The sequence below is a fragment of the Ixodes scapularis genome, unplaced genomic scaffold (assembly GCF_016920785.2).
Source record: "Ixodes scapularis isolate PalLabHiFi unplaced genomic scaffold, ASM1692078v2 PGA_scaffold0__279_contigs__length_252992795, whole genome shotgun sequence".
Taxonomy (NCBI): Eukaryota; Metazoa; Arthropoda; class Arachnida; order Ixodida; family Ixodidae; genus Ixodes; species Ixodes scapularis.
Genome location: NW_024609835.1, coordinates 75,066,831 through 75,092,523, shown reverse-complemented (window position 1 = coordinate 75,092,523; position 25,693 = coordinate 75,066,831). Strand labels below are relative to the sequence as shown.

General features: G+C 46.5%; 1 protein-coding gene across 3 annotated transcripts; it reads right to left on the bottom strand.

The window, feature by feature from the left end:
• Positions 1-345: 345 nt before the first annotated feature.
• LOC8039013 lies at positions 346-22,693 on the bottom strand. Of its 3 annotated transcripts, none has more exons than XM_029966641.4 (6): positions 22,196-22,693; positions 7,671-7,832; positions 7,011-7,252; positions 4,802-6,872; positions 1,817-2,493; positions 346-728 (listed from the first exon to the last, which is right to left on the bottom strand). In XM_029966641.4, the coding sequence occupies exons 1-6, from the start codon at positions 22,275-22,277 to the stop codon at positions 516-518; spliced, it is 3,447 nt and encodes a 1,148-aa protein (XP_029822501.2). In that variant the 5' UTR covers positions 22,278-22,693; the 3' UTR covers positions 346-515. The 3 variants fall into 3 exon arrangements, with proteins under 3 accessions (XP_029822501.2, XP_002413100.3, XP_029822500.2); XM_002413055.5 differs by lacking the exon at positions 22,196-22,693 and adding an exon at positions 16,580-17,180; XM_029966640.4 differs by lacking the exon at positions 22,196-22,693 and adding an exon at positions 10,103-10,183.
• Positions 22,694-25,693: the final 3,000 nt, after the last annotated feature.

Here is a 25,693-nt window from a genome sequence, read left to right as displayed (position 1 = left end):
CCCAAAACACTCTCTAAAAATGTACATTTCTTTTTTGGTTGTGACATTTTCAAGGTACACACGTGTACATGTGGAACTTTTCTACTAGTTAGCCCCGTCTCCTGAAATCAGTTTTGATAATTCTGGTCTCCGCATTCACAACTTTACGGCAATGCGTTTTAAATTTTTGGGTACAGATACGTCCCATGTACCCCGGAGAGGAAAATATTCTTAGCTTCGTTGAAAATTTTTCAGATCGGCTTTTATACGTAAAACAAGTTTTTTTTTTCTTCTTTCGAATGTCACTAAATTTACGTATTTCTGCAAAGCAGTTTCTAGCATGCGATACAGAACACCAGACACAAATCAGGTATTACTACCCATGTTTATTTCAAGGTCAATTCTTTTGCGCACTGTTCTGCAAATAAATAAAACATTATGAGGGCAACTGTATCTATGGTACACAAACATAAATTAGGGGAATAGAATGCATGATGTCTTAAGATTTCAGCACTAGGAACACGCAACACATCAGTTCACATTGTCACTTTGCACATGACAGGACTGTCGGGAATCGGCCAGTCAGCCCACTTGATGTTGACTATATAGTAGCCAGGCTCGATGACTTTGTACATCACGGTGTAGTTGTCCAGTCCACAGTAAGTCACAGAAACTTTGATGACGGACCCATGCATTGGTCCTTGGATGCTCACTGACAGTGGCCCACTTCCTGCGTCTTTCGTGCTTACCTGCAAGCAGACGTTGAAAGAGGAGCATGATTAGTACACGATAAACGATTGAACAATCTTTTTTGAACACCAAGCTTGCAAACATTTCCGGATGTACCAGCCGGCCTTTTAAATACGCTGATTCCTTGTAAGCTTTCGTTCGTTTTATCGGGCCTCGTAGATCATTTTTGTGGTCGTAATGCCACAAAGGATCCAATATCTGGACGTACGTTTTTACGTGTTAATCTTCCGTGATTACCATTCTCGTTGAAGGAAAAGCTGAAAGCATTGGTTAAGTGGTATAGAATTTCCTTTCTTTTTTTTTTTCCATTTTTTTATAAGGAAGTGGTAATAAGGGCGAGCTAGACTTGTTCCTCGCACCGCCTAATATGCTTTATTAAAAAAAGAAATGCGTAAAAAAAAAAGGACGCATAATAAGTTTTTTATCAACCCTAATTTCTCGTGTGACAGGAAATTTCGAACATACGTGCTGCGGCTGACAACGCTGGCCATGTGTGTACGCAAGCCGACCAAAGCGCTTCCCTTTGCGCATGAGGGGGAGCTCTCATAAGAGGCAGGGGAGGCGTGGTGAGTGAGAGGGACTAAATACGTGTGCTGTTCGTGCACTGGTAGTCGTGACACTTTACATATCTTTTTTTAAAATATCCGTATGTAATGGGAAGTGACGCGAAATTCACTGGTAGAACTTTCGCAGTCGATATTAACTGATGCACGTCTCGGTTACCAAACTTATTTTGAGTCAATTTTATTTCCAATCACTAATATGATAAAAATTATTATAATTCTTTGTGAAACCCCCGGTTTCTAAAAGTGAACAATGACCCATTCGCCTGAAATACCCATCCCCCCCCCCCAAAAAAAATAAATAAATAAATAAATAAAAAATAATAAAATAAATAAATAAAAAAGGCACAGAGAATTAAAAAAAAAAAAGAAATTGCGTTTCCTTTTCACTTTTGTCATCAAAATAAAATAATAATAATAAAAAAAAACAAAAAACGAAAGCTCGAAGGTTCGCCACAGCGCACGCGGTTCCGAGTAAAATGAAAGTTCTCGCGGTACACAGAGAGTCACGCGTTAAGGCTCACCTCGAAGTGGTTTTCGGCTCCAACCTGTCCGAAGTAGAGTCTCGGGCCGGAAGCCACACACTTCTCTGGACGAGAAGACCACTTGCCGAACAGGTCCGAATCATTCTCGTCGTAGTAAATCTGACCGACGACGTCGCTGGACAACTTGACGCTTTCGAAAGCGGGGTAGCAGTCCAGCAGCAGAGAGCCCTCGTTGGGCAGATCATCGATGTATTCGGAGTCGGAGGAGTTGTCTTCCGATTCTGAAGACTGCCCGCCCGAAGAAAGCTCGTCCCCCGACATGACTGTAGCCATGGAGACGTGCCTGCGCAGGTTTCCCTCGCTGCACTGGCACCGCATCGCGCGAGGTCCCTGTCCGATGTCGCCGAACCAGAAGGCGTACGAGTGGCTCTGATGACAGTACTTCCGATGTTCGCTGCCCTCGGCTCGAGTGGGTGAGGAGTCTGAATTGGTCCGCCACGAGTGATCTTCGCTATTGACGGAGTCTCGCGTTCCTAAGCCGGAGTCTAGGGTGCCGGGATGACTCGCATGTCCTTGAGAGCAGACGCTGCGATTGTCGGCGTCTTGATGTGGCGAGGTGGGCGTGGGAAACTGAGCTGGGCTGTGGTACATGCCGCGGCGGCGATGTCTCTGCTGGCTCCTGGGCGGATTTTCATGACCCCCGAAAGCGGACAGTCCTGCGAGATTAAACACGCCACGTAAACAATTTTGAAGCGGTATCACTGCTGTAGTACGTGAAGGATGATTTCAGAAGCATACGCAAGCATTCTAACCGGACGCTTGTGTATGTATATAGTGGCGTATAGTGTCCTTAGGTACGGTGTTACTTTATTTTTTTTTTTAACTGCTCTCGACAATGGCATGCCAGAACTGATAGCATTCTGAGGGGGTTGTTAAAACGCGTTGCTCAAGGTTTAGCACCTTCCTCAACTGAACTTATTTAGTTTACTCAAATTCCCTTGTTTCTTCTTCAGACGGTCGTTTTTGGTCACTTTTGGTGCAGTGAATTTAAAACTAAGAGGGTGGCCCCACGTACATTTAGGAACATTACTCGGTATGAAATTCCTCGTATCTATAGATTCTATACTTATTAGGGGGAAAGCATTAGGTCATTTTACGTCTCGGAGATTTTTAATGAACTAGCGGACAACTTATTCTAACCATGGGCTCAAAAAGTCTGAAAAAGTTATTTCATGATACCACCAAGTGATTGATCTACAATTGACATTTGTTAAGTTATGTTGTGACCTGCTGTTTCTGCAAGGATTGGGTTGTACTGTCAGGTCATGCCACACAAGCCTCCCTTGGCTTAGGCAGACCTTTATATGTATTTGTTTATTCCCATCGATAAAAGTTTAATATTATTATTATTATTAAACCTTCTACTTCATCATGTTTGTACATAAAAATAAGAATGTTTGGCAGGTTTGAGCTTGCACCTTATTGTTTAACCAATCCAACAAATTCGCCTGGACACGAACGTATGCCTGCATACTGTAGCCAAAGATTTTGCGAAAAGGGCACCCCGCGTTTTTATTCTTATCGTAACAAAGAAAACATTTACTGATTTACAAATATATTACGCGCCCCTCGGCCCGGTACGCCGTACATGCTTATGGGTACTTTAGCCCTCGAAGATGAGCACGGACATAATTAAATTTAATGAGAACTTTTTCGTTTACAATATTGGTTGTCATGTGTGTCTCCATATAACTATGGCCGGCGCGCTGCGTTACTGCTTTGTAGTTAATTCCAGTCGAACGTATGGACTAAAAGCGACCACGTCACTAAGCCACCATCCCCTGATGAGACCTGCTCCGAATTAACGCGTTTCCTATATGCAAACACAGGGTGCGATTGTCGGATAAAGTACAACGTGCGGTCTATGGGCACCGTTCTATATCCTGGGGTTCATTGTTTTAGCCTAGCCAGACAGCCAGCCACTGCGAGCAACGGAAGGATTTCAACGAACGACGAAACTCAGAAAACGATTGGGCCTGAGGAAAGCGATATGTGCAGACACATTAAGGAAGAGAAACGACAAGCACTTTAAACCAGAGCACGACGTCTGTGCTCCATTGCTAGCAGTGATCGACTGCCCGAGTATTTTGCAGGAAAGTGAGCTCACACTTCTTTTAGAGAAAGAGAGAGGGGGGTGTGTGTGTGTCTGTGTGTGTGTGCGTGTGTGTGTGTGCGTGTGTGTGTGTAATCTCAGCAGATGAATGTATATGAAATAAAGCTGCCATTATCGTCAGGTTCTGCATACACCCTATGGAAATCTTCCACTATTTTCACGTAAGTTCATAAGGATTTTGTTTCTATGACTTGATCATTAATTACAATTTTTCCAGAAGCGACAAGACACAAAGTGACATACAAAGAGCTTTTTTTTTTTTTTTTTTTTTTTTTTTTTTTAACGACGCAGTTCAAGCAGTAGTATGTTCTGAGGAGGTTTTTTAGGGGCTGCCAAAGCAAAGTTTGTGGAGGAGAAGAGTTGGGTGCAAACGTGCAACAGGTCTGTCGGACGACCAGTTATATTTTTATTGGTGCAATTCCTACGCATTCGTTACCGAACCATTTATTTAACTAGAATACCACCACATTTTTGAGAGGACAAATAGGTGTTCCTTTGAACCCCTTTGGGGAACGTAGTCCGACTTAACGTCGTCCCCTCCTGCCACGTGACGCTACAAACAAAACTTTCGTACAGCACAAACGAGAACAAGTGACGAAATTAACTCCATCAACGGGACATACCTGACGACGTGGAAATGCAAGGCACAACGATGGCAATGAGGCTGGACTAGTCTTCTTTGAATGCACATAAATGCACAGTCACGCACAAGGCGCACGATTTGTTCGAAGGAACACAGGTCAGACGAAAGTCACTCCGCACATCACGTCACAGGACACAAAACAGACAGGACCCGTTCAGCCACGTTGTAATTGACACAAAGAACACGACTTATTCGGCGACTGCAGTACCTCTGTCATCCGACGGTCGAGTGTCGGAGTCGACAGAACTGTCCTCGGGCGGAGTAGAGTTTTTCACTAGATTTACAATGTGTTCTCTGCTGCGCGGAACTGGTCGCACTGCTTCGACGCTGTCGCTTCGAACGAAGGCAGCGGCTCGTTCGGCGTTCCGGGACGAGTCGGGGCTGTGCTTCTCTTCCCAATCTTTCACCCTGTCCTTGACGGGAATGAAGTCTTCGCGTTCGCCGATGAAGGACACTTCTGTAGAGCTGCCAGCTTGCGATCGGTTCTTCAGTTTGTCCGCAAAAAATTGTCTCAATCTCAAGGAGTCGAGATAGAGCGCCTCGATTTTCGATTCTGCAGCTTGCTCAGGTTTTGTGTTTGCTTCTACAGTTACTGCGGATCCGGTTTTTGGAAGAACGCTCTTGGGAACAACAGGAGAGAAAGCATTAAGGTTTGAAATGACCTTACAAGGTAAACGCTCTTTGCTAGGAAGAGCTTCCTGTAGGGGTTGAATACTCGACTTCTGATTAATTTGCTCCATGCTTTCGATATCCTGTAGCATCTCTCGAGCTTCCCCACTCGACGATTCAGCGATATCATGAAGCTCGGTTGGATCTAGCGGGCCCTTATCACTTTCTTCTGATATGATGGACAAGGCTCTACAAAGTTTCCTAGCCTCCTCTATGGCAGAGAGCTCCGGAGAAACAAGAGAGGAGTCGATCAGGCTACTATCATCTGCAAGATGGATACTGTCCAGGCACCCGGTGTTGTCTTGCAACTCTGACTGAGGAAGCTCAGAACAGATCGATTGGCAAGCAGGTGTCTGATCTTCAGGGGAAATACTACAAGGAGTTGATTGTGCCGGTTCTGATTCGACGTTCGTATCTACACCGGGACATTTGTCAAGTGTCGGCGCGTCCTCCCGATGCGGAACTTCGAACACACATGGCTCTTCAACCTTGATGCAGGGTTGAATTTTCAGGGCCAGCTCGCACGTCGTCTCTGTTGAGCATTGTAGGCCCGAACCTAACGGTTCAGCCTTAGCATCGTTCTGTCGTTCGAAAGTTTCTTCGTCGCTCATTGTTTGACCAAAGGAAGACACGACGATTTCTGGCGTTGCCAACTTTGAAGGACTTCTGGAAGCGTCCCACATTGACTTGCTTCCAAAGTCATTGCGGCTGTACGTCTCTGGAGACGATTCGGGGCTGCTGAACGGAGAAAAGTGGGGTCTGAAGTGTCCTATATCCGGCGTTGTGGCGGCTCGTTTTTGACAGCTGTCGCCGTTATTCTGTCGGAATGCGTTCTTGGAGATCGATTGAAGAACTTGTTGGAGCTTCCCGGGATCGTCGCCCTCGATCACGATGTCCTGGCCGTTCACGTTGAGAATGCGCCTGAGCACCCGACGCCTTTTGACCCTTCCTTTAATTTGGCCCGGAAGTGTTGGCGCGCTGGCCACGCTAGGCTTGTCGTCCTTCTCCGAGCCTTGCGACTCAGTAGAATCTTGCCTCATAAGCATCGCTTCTTCCGCGTAGTCTGTCGAGTCGTCGACGTTCACTGTGAACGGACTCCCCGCCAGGTGCTGCCCGTGCCAAATGACGCTCAGTTGATGCTTTCCTTTGAGCACAGGAGTATACTTGACGGCCACTTTTCCCGGCTGAATGTCGTACTCGATGAGAATCTTCTTATCCAGTTGATCTTCATCGGCGGAGTTGTCCCTGTCTTCAGTGGACTTGGTCACCTTCCTGCGAGGCGATTTGTTGGTGATGATTTCCTTGCAGATGCTATTGTCGGGGCCTTTGATCTCGACGACAATGCAGAAATTGCAGGTAGATCTCGTAAAAATGTTGAACGTTGCCTTGCGGCCTCGCACGGCCAGGATGAGCCCCATGCCTTTGGCGAAGCAGTTCTGCTTCGCGACAAGGCTGTTGGAGTCATCAGTGTCCTCCTTGATTGACGGCCGCTTTCCGAGTGCCCTCTGCAGCTGAGTCTTGGCGGAAATCTGTTTGAGGTGAGACACGATGGCGCGCACGGCCTTCTCGATGCACTGGCTACCCTCGGCGAGCTCCTCTGCCGTTATTTCCTGAAAATAAAGCAGAACATGTTAAAAGTTGGCTGGCTTTGTATAACACATCTAAATGTTATGGTACGTTATTGCAGTCCCCCGTTTTTGCGGTTGACACGCACTGGCATGGCAGGGGCGAGACGAATGTCCACTTACGGGTCTTATCGGCGTGTGTTTCTCCAATAGGAAGAAAGCAAGCTCGGCATTGCTGAGGCAGTTGTCCGGGTTGAGAAGATCGTAGCGTGGACATGATCCGGGGTACATGGAGTCCAGCAGGGCACAGAGCAGAATGCCGTCCTTCCAGCCAGACGAGAAGTTGTCTGGGACCGGGTGGTTCTTGACTCTGGTGCGTACCCACTCGAGCAAAGTATTTTTCTCGTGGTGTCCCACCGAGATACCTGCGAGGGTAAACACAGCACATTTTGGCAGGTGTAGGATGCGACAAAGGTAATGCTATCGGGAAGTCAGACTCAATTATATACGAATATTATTGCCTACATAGTACACAGTCCATGGGTGCACTGTTCTATTTCTATCATTATTGCCAACTTATGGGACTATCTCTGGGAGACATGACGCCCTGCTTGGAATGTGTCTTATAATAAGAAAATACATTTTAACATCTCGCCATAGGGGCTCAGTGGCCAACGCAAATCGCACACGCACGTCAGTGGGTTGAAGTTGTGGTTCATCGTCTTAAAATTTTAAGTACCCTTTATCGTACCAGAGCATTCACAGACTACCGCACGCATTGTGAGGACGCTCCTTTTATAAAAAGTGGTTATATTCATGAGTAATCCGATTGTTAATACGTACAGCTAAGAATGTAGCAGAAGAAGAGGTGCACTTTGTTCCACAGGGTGCTGGACCTCCATGCGTTTGTGGGGTGGAGCAGGAGGTGCCATATCCAAAGGCACCAGGACGTGAGTCGACTCAGCGACGACTGCCGGTAGTCCTCCATCACGCTCAAAATGTCCGCTGCGAAAGATGCAAAACGAGATAATTTAACTAATGCACCGGAAACCACACAGCAGACACCGCATCATTATATTCATGCTTCCTTATCATGCTAAAACGTTCGTATGGTCATAGATATTTTCCCACCTCCATGTGTGGCTCAGGTTTACGCTGAAACTTCTTTCCCGTTAGAAAAATGTCGCTTTTGCCCAGAGCTGACGTTTAAAAGTTCGGTTCCTTAGCCAAACCGATGATGGGGGTGGAAGTGATGACCATGTTGAGAACAGAAACATTAATATCAATATCAGCACTGTTGGTGCTTTTTGTTATATATTTTTAAAACCTAAATGCGCCATATGAAGGAAGCAAGTGAACTTTTTACTTCTTGAGTTTGAGCTGGATAAACGCACGTAAGACAGATTTCTTTTATGCTTATTTATCCGACTCTGTTGCACACGGAAAACGTTGTGTATGTTCGCTGTGCTGCTCTTGCGTTCATAATAATGTGACTACGACTCAGGACGTTTACCGAGCAAGCACAGTTATTGGTTCAGCGTTTTGATTCCAATGTGTTAAGTAACAGTAATAACGCTACTTTGAATTATTCCTATACCTTCTGAATTAATTTAATATTACTAAAGTAGACATAATTTTAACAAAGCCGACAGATGCAGATATTTAGAAATGTAATGGGTGGGGATCAAATCGTAAAACATGACGTACGTTTTCGCGGGGAACGTGCTTTCAGTTAGCCAACTATGTTTATAAAAAAAAAATAAAAAAATGCAGCACTCTGTCTTATTTGTTTGTTTTCTAACACTGCATCTTAAAAAAACTAATTATAAATTGAAGTAAAGCGACAATACAATCGCGCTCCTTTATCAACGTAATCTGAACGAGTTTGTCAACGATTACTTTCTTTTCTCTTTTTTTTTTGAGCGCCGAAATGCTTTTCTTTCAGAAGCCGAAACCCAGAGCCTTATAGTGCGATATTACTAACAATTTCGCAGTTGTGACGTCGCTTAAACATTAAGAAAAAAAAAAAAAAAAAAGCGCGGTGGAGGTTACGGGTTCTTATTGTCGCAGATGCGAAATCGCAAGTACGATCGCACCATGTGAGTCAGGCTGAACAGATGCAAGCGGGCGCAACGTAAACATATCACGGACCGTGAAACAATCGCATCAATTCACAGATGTAAAAATGACACCTGCGTGCCGATTCGAAATTCGTACATATAAGGGCACAAGCGAGCCCTGTTGACTCTGCAGGCCGCATCAATCACTCCCCCGGTGGACGGCAGCGTGCTCTCGCCCAGCTGAAGCACGGAGCATGATATCACTGCTGGGAAACTCCGTGCGCGGTTAAGGCCAAGGAGCTATCGCCTATTGTACCTTTGACAACGCGAAGGGAAACCCTCAGAAGATAAAGGAAAAGTTAAAAAAAAAATTACCGGCTTCTCGAGCGACGCGTGAGACACAAGACAGCTGACAGGTGCATCTCACGTATCGAGATGAGTGTTGCAACGTGCGGAGAAACCACGCTCGTGGCGTTCAGCGATGACGGTACGACGACTAAGTATAAACGTTTTCGATGACGTGCTACATACAGTACAAAGCTGTAAAGGTTACTCATTAATTACGTTACAGTTACATCAGTTGAAATGTAACTAAGTTACAGTTCCTAAAACTTTACTGTAACTCAAACAGTAGAGAAAATGTAACTAATTACAATAACTTAAATGCTCGCAATTACTTACTTAGCAGCTTTGATACGGCGTGACAAGATCCACCTCAATCACACGTATTTAATAGGAGAAATCGCGGTTGGGTAACGTTCTCAACCATCGGGGAAGCTGAGCAAGCTGCTTGCATTCGGTTCGTCTTTGTCCACGACCGTGGCAAAGGCTTTGAAGCGGGTACAAGCGGTTTCACGCGTCCAGGAAAGGCTTATTTCGCTTTCGCGCTAATAATCGAGCTAGAACAGAAGATCCTAACATGTACTCTCACCATCAATATGACCCGAAACAGCCGATCCGGCTTTCTTCTGCGTCTGGGGTCCCCACAAGCTCTCAATTTGTCAAAGAGTCTAACGTATGGAACCTCAACTTCGCATTCATTCCTTATTCAAACCACATCTTTAAAAAAAAATATATATATATATCTGGTCGCTACGCCGAAGAAGCAAGAAGGACTGTCTCAGCTCATATTGAACGCGATAGTATACGCTGCCAAAACATCTCTGAAAACGCGTAATGTTGGTCAAATTTATATACGAAAGCGAGCATACGTACAATCGGCCATTGCGGAGTCGGTAGCGGCATGTCTGGAGTCGGGAGAGTCTCGAGGAGTAGTGAGGAATGCGTTAAAAAAGAAAAAGAAAAAAAGTCGTGCGACTGCACCGAAGCGCTCTGATAACGGATCTCCCGCGAGCTTGGAAAGCGACAGACCATGTTTCGAGCAGGCGTAGAGAACGTCTTACGCCTCTTGACGCCATACTTGATCGCTCAAAGAAATGTCTTGATAACACGACGACGACGATGTGACCTATAGGGCTCACGTATATCTTTCACCCTCTAGCTGCTTTAGTATTTTATTTTCTAGCTTCAAGTTTGTAAAACGCGGCTAAGAACGTTTTTTGTTTTTGGTACACGCCCGTGTCTTGAGTTTGCACTACAACTTGGGTGTGATATTCGAGGGTTGAGTTTCACGGGAGCATGTTTTCACGCGCACTTTAAACCGGTTTCATCTCACTCGCGTATTCTTGCCAGGGAAACACGCGACAAAATCTAAACTATGGAATGTGCGACAAAGCGCACAGAGCGTGATAAGGGTCCGGATGTCGGATAAACGAAACAAACGACGAAGAGGGGCAGCCAATCTAGGGAGGACAAAGTCTATTCCTTCTTTTTTCGCCCGTTTTGAAGGCTCTCAAATTCTAGTGCTTCGCGCTCCATCAGCACGTCCGCGTCCTTGTGTTTTCTTTTTTGCCGCGGGATAAAACTTCGCGTCTATTGCACCTCCTAAACTAAAACACACAAAAACAGCTATTTGTTTCACAATCGTAATGACGACCCACAACACCACGCATTGTATATCCCCCCACGTACACATACCAATGCATAATAATCGATGGATCTGATAGAAGTCACATATATACTTTTGAAATGTCCGAGGTAAAATCCGTTGAGAATACGGCACACCTATAACATTTAAACTAGAATGAGAAGCATGCGACAGCCTCTTATTTCAAGCTACACAAACACAAGCGACGTAGATGTCTCTTTCTATGTACCTATAAGACGACGACTCTAAACGAACAGCTCATTATCGAAGCTTGTTGTTGATGAGACACGCCGCGACCGACTCATCCAGCAGTGTGGGTAATGTTTCGCGGCACGCACGCGATTCGAAGGTAGCCGTCCGAATCGTCGGAGCATTTCGAAGGACCATTGTGTGCAAATCTGAACGTGCAAAGATTCGGAACGACTGAGCGTTGCCAAGACGTCCTTCGGGGTCGCGAGCGCAGTACACGTCGCCGAAACTGGCAGATCTCGCGTGCGCCAGTAGAGTTTTAGTAGATCGTTCCGATGGCTCCGATAACCATATCCGATACTCCGCCGACGCCCTTGCGCATGAATCATGCCGTTATCGGATATCGGAACGATAGGCTTAAACTCTCTATTGGTACAAGCCGTAACGAGGGCTGCAATGTATCACACGAGTCACCGCTCTGTTAATCCCTTAAAAAACGGGTGCGCCGATAGAGCTGCAGCAGTAAATATCTTCACTCTTTTGTTCGTTCCCGAATGCAGAAGCATATACGGTGAATAGACATTTTTTTTTAGCCTTATTTTCAGCTACGTACTTGACAAATCCAATATATGGGATAAAAAGATAATGAAAAATCCCAGAAAATGCGAGGCATTACATCTTGAAACAAGTAAAATCATATAGAAAAGGCAAAGCAAGAATGATTGACAGTCGCGATTAAAACGCGAGCTTCTCCCGGTGGTATGGCGACAGCAAAACTATTTTCCCGCATACCGGAAATTCCGAGATTCAAGAAGGCGGCACCCGCGTTGAGAAGCGATATAGGGACACGAAACTCGGAGGGCGTTAGCGAAAATCACACCGTATACGGTATGTCATATCAGGAGAGACTGCACAGCGCGTCTTATCGCCCCTGTTTGTGCTGTACGTGTATAAGCATACATTCCATTCCACGTAATTCTCCATCTGCCAAGTTTCGCGCAGCGCTATCAAAGTCTAAAGCGCAAGAGCGTCGCTCAGTGAAATACTTTGGTTTGCACGAAACGGCCAAACAGCATATGTTGCCCACTTCTTTGGTCGTTGAATGAGTACGCTTCAAAGCAAAGCAAGGTTTGCACAAATTAGCGAGCAGGGAGAACTTGTATAGCAAATGCACGCCCTTGTCCTAGTTTTTGCATTGGAGCGAAAACTCATCGGGGAATATATGCAGTGTGGTTGAGATGTCAGGTCCATGTTGACTATCTCTACATGAACCACACATTCCCCCTCCCCTTTTCCTCTCTCCCCCTCCCCTCCCCTTTTCCTCGCCCCCCCCCCCCCCCCCCCCCTACCCCTCCCTATTATAGATCCGGTCTGCCTGCGCGCCCACTAATATCAGTACATGTAGACGCCGGGCATCTTTGGCATCTAATTTCGGTGGTTGTTCTATTTCCGTGAGTAGCACGGCTGAGGGCTTTACTCGCTTTTCCCGTATTTCAACCTCGCCTCCCTTCCCCTCGCGCGTTACTTTGAAAGGCGAGTAAATGTGCACCCACCAAACGCAAACGCGCAGACAACAGCAATGAGAGGCCTGCCCACGAAACAGACTCAGCGATTTGAAACTATAGCTATAATAATGTTGACAATGACAACAACTCGTCTCCCGAGTTCAGGCACAGCTCTCGAAGCCGAACAGCCCGAAGCGTCGTCCAAGTTAGAAGAATGCATGTTGTAATATAGGGGAAAAAAAGAGAAAAACTTACAATTGCAGTGGAACGAAAGGTTTGAAAAACTACGAAGCCCAACGAACGTAGAAACGGTGTTTTAGGTCGTATTTTATCCTGCGCTTATTGCCATGTTTTAAAACAAACTAAACATCGCATTTTTTTTTTCACTATCATTTTGAATCTTTTTGAAGTACGCTTTGAAGAAGTAGCGGAAATCGCGCTCCCCTCTTAATGGACGAGTTTCTTCACAATGAAGATTCTTAAGCTTCACTAAATAGCTAAAGCATCACATGCTGGGAGCGTATAGGCACTTCCCAGAAACAAAAACCCAATTTCTTCGTCTGGATGTCGCCTGCAAAGCAGTAAGGAGGTCTGCAAACGCGAGGGTTTCACGCGAGTGTCTTTACCAAACAGCTAATGTAGATGACTGTATAGTCAAGTTGTGATTCCTGTGCCAAAAGGAAAAGGAGTAGTTTCTTCCTCTTCGAAACTTAACTTGACAAGCAATTAGATTCCAAGGTGCTCGGTTCGCTGCGATATCGTGCAATTTTTTTGTTATGGCACGAGGAAAGAGGAAAACAACCAGGGTCAGGAACAGAAAAGTCACCGTGAAAAGCAAAAGAAAAGCGCGAATATTCAAAGTGACGCCTACAATTTTATGCCCTTCTGGACGCATGACACCCCTGGTTATGAGGTGTTGCGAAAGCTCTTAGAGGAACAACTAGCTCGTAAATTGAGGGGGGTGCGCTCTCGACCTCGGGAATGCTGCGGCCTCAGTTCTTGCAATATGGTGGCGTGATAGATGGACAGCGAAAGGTGTGGAGGGACAAGATGGTCGGACCCAGTGACGTGCAGCAACGGTGAAATAGTTTCGCTGTCGATAGGAACTCGTCATAGAGCCGCTCATGACAGCCGCACGCCATAAAAGCCCCAAGTCGAGACAGCCTTTGCACAACGATTCCTACGACCGGAGGAAACCGAGAATCGCTGATCGGTCAGCTAATTAATGAGGAGGTAAAGCGCAAACGCTACTTCCTCTATGTTCGTCTTAAATTTCTCAAACTCAAGGCTGTGCTGTCTTTTGAAGCGTCTCTTCAAACCGCCATAGCATCACGATCTTTTGCAACTCGCTGCTTCCTGGAACTGGAGTGTGCGAGCGTTTACACGCCGGTCGAGCAAGGAAAGCCCGGAGTTGCATCAAGAAGTCGGTGTTTTCTTCTTTACTCGCAGCCATTGTTTGCGAAGTCAACGTCTTGCGGTGGGCTTTAGTGGAGGTCGCCGTGAGATGACACGCGCGCTTGTCATTCTTGATTTTACATACCAGGGACAAGTTATTTAGCTTTGTACACGTGTACACTTTCTTCTCGGCACTCTTCTGCTAGACAAAACAGCTACGAACACGCTCTTGGCTATCTATGTCGCTTTTCGGTTTGTTTAGCTTTGCTGCACGAAAATGTCGGCTTGTGAGTTCACAAAACGCAGCAAATTTCTCGCTTATGCAATTGCTTTGTTTTTTGGCATGGTTTAGTTTCGCCCTCATTGAACACCCACTCAACTCAGAATAGTTTGTTCTGGTCAAGTTGACGACAAGAGCAGCACAAAATAGCGAAAATAAGTGAACATATTTATTGTGCTAACTACACTCGCTGTTCTTAATTGAGGGGGCGTGAGAATTATCAGGCGCTATCGCTCAAAACTGGTCCGTAAAAGAGAAATAAAACTATCTCTACATATATTTTTAGTTTTATCTTTTATTTTTATCAGATTTACTGCCGACTTGTCAGGGTATAGACCTGTCAAGCAGCGAGTAACACTTTTTTTTTTTTCTCTCGCCACCCTCAGTTTGTATACACAAACGGAAGTAAGGACCGATTGATTGATATCTAATTATTTCGCCCAATTCTATCACACTATGTCTACAGGAAAGCAACAGGTTATGCAGCCTCACTCGATTGACACTGACGATGTTCGTTGGTCAGTGGGTGGTGAACGTAAAGGGGTATTCACACGAGGGAGAAATCCCGGGGATTTCTCCCCGGCACGCGCGCATCACGAGATGAAAACGCGAGGCTTTTGCACATCGCAAAGCTTGACGTTTTCGTCGCGGAATGCGCGTGCCGGGGAGGAATCCCCGGGATTTCTCCCTCGTGTGAATACCCCTTATAGGAACGACCCAACGCCGCAATGCGGCAGGCGCCCTAGATGCGCTCGCACGTGTGCTCGAAACTAAAGTCCCTCGATGCTTCTTTCTACAAGTACCGACAACCAATACATATGACAAAGCACATTCCGCTAGAACAAAATGGCGTCATGCAACTCAGTCTTCTGCTGTGTGCCGCCATTCGCTTCCTAAAGCCTGCACCGTCATGCAGTCGGCGCTTCAAAGAATATCGCTACTTGTTGGGAGCACTTATGGAACTTTACTCGAAACGAGCAGTGTTGCCGTTCATTGATGGGCTCCATATACTGAATGTTTTATGCAGTGGTAGAGCGGATTTCTGGTGCGCATTTGTTTCTGGCACTTTAGGTGAATATTCCGTCCATCGCCCGATAAAAGGGAGTGTTTAACACACTTCTTCGGTGTCTAGGAAGAAAAGACGTACTTGACTAATCAACAAGAAATGTTCACTATTATTGAATGGGACGGATTACTCCGTTTTGCCTGCAACACTGCGACGTGTATGTACCACCCAACCGATATTCGTAATATAAACCGAAAACTGAAATAACTACAGTTCATTGGCGTCGGTCTCAATTGGTTCGTTTCGCTTGTTCGACGCAATTTACTCTCATTTATATTATCTTCAGCTAAACTAAACGAATGAAAACCGAGAGCAAGTAAAAGCAAGAGGAAGCTTCCGCAGAAGCATGCACAACGCTGCATAAACGAGACAGCGGCGGCGAGGTGCAGCTCCCTCGCGTGAGATTTGAGCTGACGGCGAATAAAGCATCAGCGTATACCACGCGTATACATATCGCGCGACAAAACTTTGATTAATTGACATTCGTATCGAGCTGATGCTTGTCTATGGTTGTGGAAGTTAAGGCGAGACTTAGTTTACAGGTCGGGTCATACACCAGTCGATGTTTTGGGGAACGAACTACCCGTTATTCAAATCCCGCACTTGAAACCTCGGAACCACGCACGTGATCAGCGGGTGACTGAATTCAAATGAGCAGTTTTCTCGTTTGATGTCGAGCCCTTAAGCAGGGTGGTCACATGCAGCGTTAATAGAGCATACAAAGTCAAATTGCCTCTGCGGAGAACTGAGGATTCATTTCGACCACCTGGGCATCTTTTGACGTGCAAACCGACAGCTCGGTTACACGGCGCCTTCTCCGCAATATGCCTCCCTCATATTGCGGACACCTCGGACGGGATTCGAACCCGTCACCTGGGCACCTGTATTAATACAGCCTGCAAAGGACAGTGTGTCGACACTGTCTCACATTTGTTGTCGAAAAACTGTCTGCACACATGTTGGAAGCACGTATGAAGTAAACATCCTTCGAACGAGCTTGACGCGTGTCCGCAGACGTGATCATGTCTGCCAGACTCTGATTTCGTCGAGCTTTAGCAGGGGCAGACCGGGACTTTTGTACGCGTGTGTGGCTCTAAACTTCACCGAATATAGCACCATCTATTTTCTTCTTCTTCTTCTAAAGCTATGTTAAAGCATTTCTGATCTTCCTCTTCTCGAGTGTTATCCCAACACCTGGATCGGAGCGATGGGGGTGCGGGCCACCCTGCATCACGAGACATCCAGAACGCGTTGTAGAACCGCAGTTTACCTCGCTGTCTTCTGGTCCTCCTGGCACCGATGATCATACCTCCGGGATCTTGGAGCCGTCGCCTACGAGCGTAGTAGTCCCTGGAGCTGTGTCCGATCACAATGCCGTTCCCCTTAGGCGTCACTGGGGCCACATCGAAGCTCGAATGCCGGCAAACCACGCACGGAATAGAGACGTTGCTGATCTTGCGAATCCGGTTGCTTCCCCACTGCATTTCGGCGGTCGGCAGGTTCCGCACAGCGACTTGGACTTTTTCACATCGGCACCGAATCACAGAACACCTGGTCGTCACCGCGTGAACGCGATTCGGTTGAAACGGGTCACAGACCTATGACGCGTCCACCGCGGAGATTGCAAGTTGTTGGGCCACTCTCCTCGTTCAGATGGCGAAGCGAAAGCCTTGCCTCTGGTGCCGAAAAAATTGGAAAAAGCTTGCAGAATATGGTGTTGACTGGAGGGTGTCTTCTTCCTACGAGCTGTTGATGGCGGCTATACGCGTCCTTATCAAATACTGCGCGATAAACGAATGATTCTTGAGCGAGGCCCGAACGATGGGTTCGTTCGGCAAACCTCTCTGACGGCACAAAGACCGTCCAGAGAGACAATTGTCGATTGTTTCTGCCCGGTCCATTTAGTCCGAGATAGTTCTCGGCAGATAAGCGGTGACGCCGATTGTGTTCCCGGCATAGCGCGTGTTTATCGACAGATAGAGCGTTCCAAAACCCATTCAGCAAATGTCTCGGTGCACATCGGAATTTGCGTGTGACCAGTGTTGACGAACAACAATTTCAGGGTCCTCTCTTCGTCGTTTCGGTTTCGTTCTGGATGATGTCTTGGGGCATATTCCCTTCAGCTTCGGTTTGCTTCGTGCCTGGTGTCGACCGTCTGCGTCTTTTTGCGTAGCGATCAGTGGGCTCGCCGTGTTATCCTTATCAGAGTGTACTGAAGCTGTGTCACTATCAGATGGGCAGCGCTGTTGATTACTTCCTGTAGTGCCGACTGTGACGTGTGCGACTACATGCCAAAGTGAAATTTGTTGTTTCGACAAATTCGAGGGGTTACAAGGTTGGAAAAATAATGCTCGTTACACACGCAGAAAAGAGATTTTGCATTGTAAGTGCATACTATACTGGTATGGCCTCCCAGTTTGACATAGCCCCCGCCCACGCACACACAGAGTATTTATTTGTCTTGTATGCAGGTGAAGACAGCGGGAAGTCAGCCCCAGTCGGCGTCTGGTGTCTTAACTGTAGATAAGAAATTTAGCTAGCGCATTACCACTGCTGATATCCTTTAATATGCATCGCGCAGTATAGTGATCCACTATCCCACGCCGGTACGATGCTCACCCAGAAGCACAAACACACAGAAGTGCTAAGAACCCAAAACCTGAAATAGCATTAAAAAAACTTCGATTCTATAAAAAGAATTGATCCAATATATTTCCTGCCCCACTCAGAGCCAGCGTGTTTTGCAACCCGGAAGAAAAAAAAAAGCAAAGCTTTTTTTTTCTTTTACTTTGGTATTAGAATAAAAGATGTTGTGGAGATGGAATGGCGGCACTAGTGAAACCCTTTCCGCCCTACGCCTCGTGGGCCCTTTGTGGCCTCAAGATAGCGAGGAAAGCTAAAATATCGCAGCCTATCGGTCGAGTGCCTCACTCAGTAAGCTTTGGCATTTAGCTCATAAACAGAGAGCGGACAAACGTTGTTGCTGGTCGGTCCGGCAACGGCCATTGTGACGAAGTGCTGATAGTAGCGAGCACAAATTGTTTTCTGGAGGAAGGCCAAAACAACAATTGCAAACATTAAAAAAATAATAATAAAATATATATATCACTTTGCCCGACTACGATGCGTGCGCAGCTTTGACCGGTGAAGTCTTTAGTGATGATGTAAGCTCTTCATATTCCCCAAAACACAATTGCCCGTCTCCCTCTTTCGATCTTATTATTATTATTATTATTATTTTCTTTTCTTTTTGCGCCTGAGCTAACACAGAACAGGCTTGGGTTTATGTTTCCAGGTACTCCATGCCATGCTACGCTTTTTAGTCGACTTCGTTCTTATGAGGTTAACCAGTTTGTCTCGTTTGACGTAGCGTACAGTGCTTTCCAAACTTATCCGGAACACGCGAACGATGTCTCATCTCATGCGAGAGTGTTATCCTGGCGGCAGCCAAAGAACTACTCCATGAAGAAGCGTTCAATGGAACAGTCATGGCAGGGGAGATCGCTCGCTGTCTCAAGGCCTAAAACCGCTGCTGAACCGGGGACAGCTAGCACAACAACTTTTTCTGCAAGGCGATCTACACGTTTTGCCTGATTCGACAGAAACATCAAATGCTTACTGATTGAATCATCTAATTACCAACTGTTTCCACAGTCCTCTATTCATCTTCGTGCGAAAAGCTGCCGATAAATATAAGCATATAGGCCGGCCGGCAAAATTGCTGCGGTACCCACTGCCTAGCGAGCGGCCTCCCCTGATTCGGACTGAGCGCCCATGCAGCATTTCTTTGGTCGCCGCCTGGATAGTGCTGCCATGAGATAAAACGCCGTTCGCGTGGTCCGGATAAGTTTGAAGAGCACTGTACAATTTAAGCAGATGATTAAGAACATATTTGCAAACGACGGAAGCTCGTTACGATGTTTTATATGTGGCTCTACATGCTCACGATTGTCACATTTATTGAAGCTACTTCTAACAACAAACTAACTTCACCATCCAATAGGACAAAAAAAAAAATCAGATGTCATTATCAGCACAAGTTCTGTGCTAAGCAAACGTATCGGCTGCCTTGAACAACAGTTCTGACGGTGCAAAAAATTAATCTGGCGAATGCTTGCTGTCCGCACAGGCTGAACCGCAGAAAAGTGTAGTGCAGTCTACTTTCGGTATGTGCATTGAGTACACAGCCCTGCACTTTTCTGCACCGGTGCAGGAGGCGCACGTAAATTGAACGAAGCTACTACATGGCCGCCAGTGAACACTCTTGACCCGAGAAAGCCAAAATATTTGGAACGTCGACGCGCGCGCGTCTTTTTTCGAGAATGGCGGACGGATACTCTTGAGTGCACAGATTTTCCGTTTCAAAGCCGTCGCCTTGAGGAACTAGCTCAAGATCATCGCGACGTTTCGCGTGAAAACCGCGATAACATTCAAGAGTAGTGCTCCGCTCTCCCGCGACTTCCTGCATTATGCATAAACAGACTCCGGGGCCGGTGTTTCACTCAACATAAAGGGAGCAAACGTACCACTAAAAGCAATCTCCGCGATTCTTTTTTTTTTTTTTTTAATGCAAGGTTGCGTGGAACACGGGTTTTAGTGCGTTATTCTGTTCACACGTTAACCTTGGCAATGCGTTTGTTGGAACTGCCGCGATTTTCAGCTTGTTTTTGCTTCGAGCAGATAGACACCGCGGTCCTCGGCGGGCGAGGTCATGTAAACAAATACGCTGGGGCTTCCAGCTCATCGCCAGCCGCACTACGACGCCTCGAGATTGGGCCTTGACCTCGGAAAACGCGCCGCTAAAAAAATCACCGACGCGAGCCGTAATCGTCGTTTTAAAAAACTGGGTCGCCGACGCCCGATAGCTCGTGGATTATGTTTCTCCCGCTGAGGTTGGGCGCGTGCGGCTCTCGATTCACACTGATTACTGTACGAAACGCAGACCTAGGTTATTAAAATAAATCCCAACTGAAGGATACATATAGTAGCTTAGATATCGGCACAGACGAGCTCGGCGTCTTCTCTTTTTCTTTTTTTTTTTTAGGTGGATTAAACTTTGAAAAATTGCGAACAAGCGAGCTCCAGTGTGTTGAGTATACTTTGTTTTTATTCCTATGCTGATTAAAAAAAAAAAAAAATAAAGAAAAAAAAAAGCTATTATGGAGTGCATTTTTTGACTGGGCATCTGCAACTTTAATGCGCGGCTTAATGAATTTAGAGTAGACCAAAGCTTCCTTCTGAGCTGACCGAGAACAATGAGGGCTTCGCTTAAATTCCCCGAGTCTCGCATGCTTCTGTCGTATTTACGAAATTCCGCACGAATTTCTTTTGAAGTGAAGGGAATGGATTGCTGCCACCATACACACGGAGCTACTTCCTGCAGCAGTTCGGCGTGGAGGACTTTGATTCTGACAAACACAGCTGAGTAGAACAGAGCTGCCCCGGGCGTGCGGAAAAGAGTAGGTGCACAGTGATGCACGTGAGTCAAGCGTTCGGCACTCTGTTGCCGCTCCATGTTCGCAGGTGCAACGGCACTCGTTTTTTTCGTCAGTGGTGAGGTTTTCTCCGTACACGTGAGACGTGACAAACCCAAGTGCAACTGAAGCGTACACTTAAGCGGAAGTGAAATGACATGAATGCCATCCATAGTAAACCCGAGACAAAGGAATAATTAAAAAAAGAACAGAATTCGTTGGTATGTTTGTTTATTACAAACAATTCTTTGTCTCGGGTTTAATATGGATGTCATTCAACAGCTCGCCTGCATTTTCCCCCCATCTTGACGTAAAGGAAATTAAAAAAAAAAAAAAGAAAACACGAAGCGCATAGGAAACGGGTGTATTAGAGAAATTCACGAAGCATAGAATATTTCGCTTAGCGTCGCGGGTCGTTTGTTGTAGACACTGGCACCATTTTGTTTGCATCACTTGCGGTGTAATATAAATATTAGAGGAATTTTAAGTTAGATTATCTAGCTGCCATCTTTTCTGTCGACTCAGGAAAAACAAAAAGAAAGAGATATTCTAAAATAAATTTAAATTTCGAGTTAATCAACAAGAAGGTCTGGAGGAATTTTCTAGGCTCTCAACTCTGCACCCATGGGATTTCACGCCAAGCGATACCAAGCAAGTGTGCAAGTCTTGAGATGATAAGAAACAGGACACGCAATTATCAGTCGCCGCGAAGATTGATAAAAATATCAGCGTATAATGCGTTAGAAAATTGTTGTAATCGATCGGGGTCGCTCAACCAGATACATTTACATTGTCAAAAGCTAGAAAACGACCCAATGGACTTGCAAACACGCACTGATACTCTCGGCGAAATAATAATAATAATAATAATAATACTAATAATAATAATAATAATAATAATAATAATAATAATAATAATAACAATAATAATCGTCTTCATTTCCTTTGTTTCACAGACATAAGGGAGACAAGGCGAAAAGCTGCATACTCGAAGATTGACGAGGCCCTGCCACCTGTGAAGCTCTCAGAAACGTTCCTCCTTAATTTTGCTGGCAGGTTGGGTCGGCTCTTAACATTTACATTTTACACCGTAGTTCATCTCTCGGGGTGCGGATAACACGAACATGCAGCTGAAGGAGTGGCTTTACAAAACGACATTTGATCGTTCGGTCGTCATTCAGCCGCAGTGACGGTGCCCTCGTATGTAGTACATCATACAAAAAACACGGAGTTCTCCGCAGGCATTATGATCGAATCAACTGCGGACACGTTCCAGCAGACAATGTTTGTACGTCAAAGGACAGTCATGTTAAGAAAGAGACAGACGGTGTCTTGCGTGATTATCGCTGTGACGGGCTTTTGACTGCAATGCTCGTAGAATAGTTGCGTAGAAGGGCGGAAAAGCAACTCACGGCTGAGACGCGGCTGGCGCCCTGCGTTGGCGTGGAAAGGGAACATCCTGACGCGGGCTCGGGTGCACGCCGATCCTGGCATGGGGACTCACTGGGCCACGGCTTTCGCCGTCATTCGAGGCAACGACGCGGACTGCACCACCAACACTCGGGCGTCTCGATGGTCTCTCGCGCTTCTGAGCTGCCTTCGGCCTTGGCTCGCGATCTCAACTGGCGGCGTGAGGACGCCTTCCTGGGACTCCGTTGCTCCCGTGCCGCTCGCCGTCGTGAGCGAGGGTGCATCCCCGCCTCGCCGCGTGTACACGGCCACAGCCGCCGGCGCCGGCGGGTTTTCCCGCGGGTGCCCCCTCACATCGCCGGTGGTAAAAGAAAGCGAAAAAACGCACACATACACACGCGCACACGCACACAAAAAAGAGAAAACCCGCCAGGCTTCGGGGAATGACCCGCTCGCTCTTCACAGCCACGCTTTCCCCGCTTGGCATGCGCCTCAGTAGCGGGAGAGATGCTGTTGGCGATTCCGCTGCTGGGAGGACGGCTGCTGCTGTTTTGCTGATGTCACAAAACATGGGAAGCAGCCACGATAAGTGGTTCTATACTTCGTTAACCTCCTCAGCTGGCAGTGAGCTGGGGGTGAACTGGAATGAAGCGCTTTCCTTTCATCGCGTGACCCCGTTCTTTGCGCGTGGCTATGGGCGGGAGCACGATCACGTGGCGAAAGATAGACATTTAACTGGTCCAGTGAGCAAGTAGCTTCCACCGCACTGTCAGCGAATGGGGAATGCTGTTCACCGTGGGTAGGGGGCCATGGCGGCGGGGGTCTTCTGGGATGCGCCTGAAAGCGAGATCCTCTGTCCTGCCGTATCTGTGTCAGACGCGACTGTAAATTGTTTTTTGGCTCGCCGGAACATTAGTCGTGTGCGAGGCATTCAGGCGTGGTGGCGGTGCCGACGCTGCCTGTGCTAGCCTGTGCGGCTGCCTGCGAGGGGGACGGGTCCGTGGAATATTCCTGGGTAACTTTCCCAAATCAACGCTGTCACCGGCCGTCGCGCTTCCGCTGTGTCTGCGAAGAGAGCTGACTTGACGTTTCCGTAGTCAGCCGACGCCTTATCCTCCTAATTGGTATGAGATAGGTCGTTTCTTCCCGACTTTCCTTCCGGGTATGACCGTTATAAGTACAGTTGCCCATTAACGTTTCTTTTTTAACGCATCACTCGATTGTTTGGCATTCGGACACTGCGTGTCATCTGCTTGCGTTCTCGTTTCTCGTTCCTATACTTGTCTTTGCGCTGTAAAATAGTGTTAACAAATTTGTAAAAAAAAGACAACAAAAGAAAAACGATGATGTGAAAGCTACACTAATGGGGTTTGTGCAGGTCAGTTTCACGGCCAGGGAACATATTATAGGGGGCTAATCGTAACGATCAGTCCCCTAATGGACTAAAATACGTTAATCAACATTTTAGTTATTGAAAATAAACGCACGGTTCTACTTGGAAACTTGCTGAGCGCGTCATGGAAAACCACTAGGTCAGTCAATATTAGAAAATACTCGGAGCATGTGGGGGGCACGGTGGAGCAGCCGGATCGTCTATTCCTGCCCAGCTTGTTCACGTGCTGCCACGTGTGCTGCAGGTAGATATGGTGAGTCGTGAACAGCGTTTATTGATAAGCACGGGTTAGTATGGACAGTGCCAAGACTTCGGGTGCGGAGCAGCAACTATAATCGTGCTGGCGACAACAATGATAAGTGAGCTGGCGAATTTTGACAGACGGTATCGGGGTGCTACCCTCGCTTCCGACGATACAGCGTCACGCTGGTCTGTGCTGGGAGTTGTTGGAAGAGGCCAGGCTAACCGAACGAAATCGCCATGTCGAACTTTGGTCGGTGCCGAAGGAACGCGAGCTGGCTTTTTATTATTGTCCAAGAATAATAACCCCGTTTGCTATGCCATTCGTATACGTCGGACATTATAATGGCCTTGCGAAACAGACCGTTTTGCTTTACTATAACCTGAGAGGGAATCGAACAAACGAAAAGACCCCGAATCAATAAGGGAGCTAAAATACCGTACACGTAAATGAATAGAGTCTTTAATCAAACAACTGATGCTACAAAGGCGCTAACAGAACCATCACACGTAAATGAATAGAATTTTGCTTAACTACAACTTGCTGTGGAGGTAGCTGACGCAAACCTGGTTACTACTTGCATATGTTTGTTTTACCAATAAGTGTGTTTTAGGTATTGGAAACATTTCTATTAAGGCGAGTATGAGCTTAAAGTTCACCAACTATACATCTCGGTAGCGGGGCGCTGTTCAATTGGCACACGAGGGTAGGGAGCCAGGACAGTTATTTTCGTTGCGAAAATTTTGCTATAAGTGCCGACTATTTCTTTCCTGGTCTCCTTCGAAAATTGTTCCGTCTTTTCACCGCGATGCGACCGCAGTATTCAACCACGTCAGCCGAAACTGCTTCAGAAAGACTGCGCTCGGTAACAATTATTCCGTCGAGGAATCCTTTATTTTATTGGATCTTTCCGCGGCGATTCGAAAAATTTCCGACAAAGCGAACAAAAGGACGTCCGCCATCGTATCAAGAAAAAAAAAAAAAAAACACGCGGGAACAAATTAAGCTTGCCAAAATAAAATCTCGCTGTGGTCGCAATTGCCGAGACGAACATCTCTTATTGTAACACACCCTTTTCAAAATCCCACCAAACAACATTGGGAGTCGCCGTTTCTTAATTTCTAGGCTAGATGGCGGAAGCTACCGCTCGTTATAAAAAGTACAGCCGATAGCATCCATCCATCCATCCATTCATGGGCACGAAGCGTGCAGATTGATTAAAACACGTTTATTGACATCATATTGCGCGGAGCGCGCTGCGGAGGTCAGTTAGAAGGAGGATAAGAGTGCAGCTGAGTCCAAGTCCTCGCCGAACACTGACAGATCCCTTGGGTCCAATATATCTTCAGAGTATAAGTAATCAAACATAAAAGGGCGCAGAAGCTATATACAAGCTGGCGACCACTTTTGTAAAGGGCCTATTGTATAAGCTATTGTGACTTCTAGGCGCCTGCGTTTAGTCCAATGCATTTTTCAATATCTACAGACTTCACCATTGTAGCTCACACATCATACGTCCTCTTCATTCTCCGGGTAATTGATGTAGCCGGTCCCAAAATATGGGAATAAATTCTCAATTTCATCAAATAAACATTGAAAATTAATTGAGCTGACAAGACGGTACCATTTCCATCGCATATTCTTGGGACGGCGAAGGCACTCTGACTTCCCGGAGGTAGCGCGCGTGCAGACATTTTCGCGCTCGCTGGAATTTCAGAGCGACGTGTATTCCCGTATGTACTCTTTGCGAAATTGTCGGGTATTTTCTCGCGCTTCTTGTCGATCGAAATATCGTCCGGAAAATTCGGTATGATCGTAAGAGCGAGCGTATATGTCTACGTAACGCTTCCTGTTTTCGTCGCCTGT

Bases quoted from the DNA above. Each gene is read 5' to 3' on its own strand.
- LOC8039013 (XM_002413055.5), bottom strand. From the start codon at position 16,793: ATGCAGTGGGGAAGCAACCGGATTCGCAAGATCAGCAACGTCTCTATT. The intron at 7,253-7,670 runs GTACGTATTAAC...TTACCCTCGCAG, and splicing joins CTTCTGCTACATTCTTAGCT to GTATCTCGGTGGGACACCAC. The intron at 6,873-7,010 runs GTAAGTGGACAT...CTTTATTTTCAG, and splicing joins AACACACGCCGATAAGACCC to GAAATAACGGCAGAGGAGCT.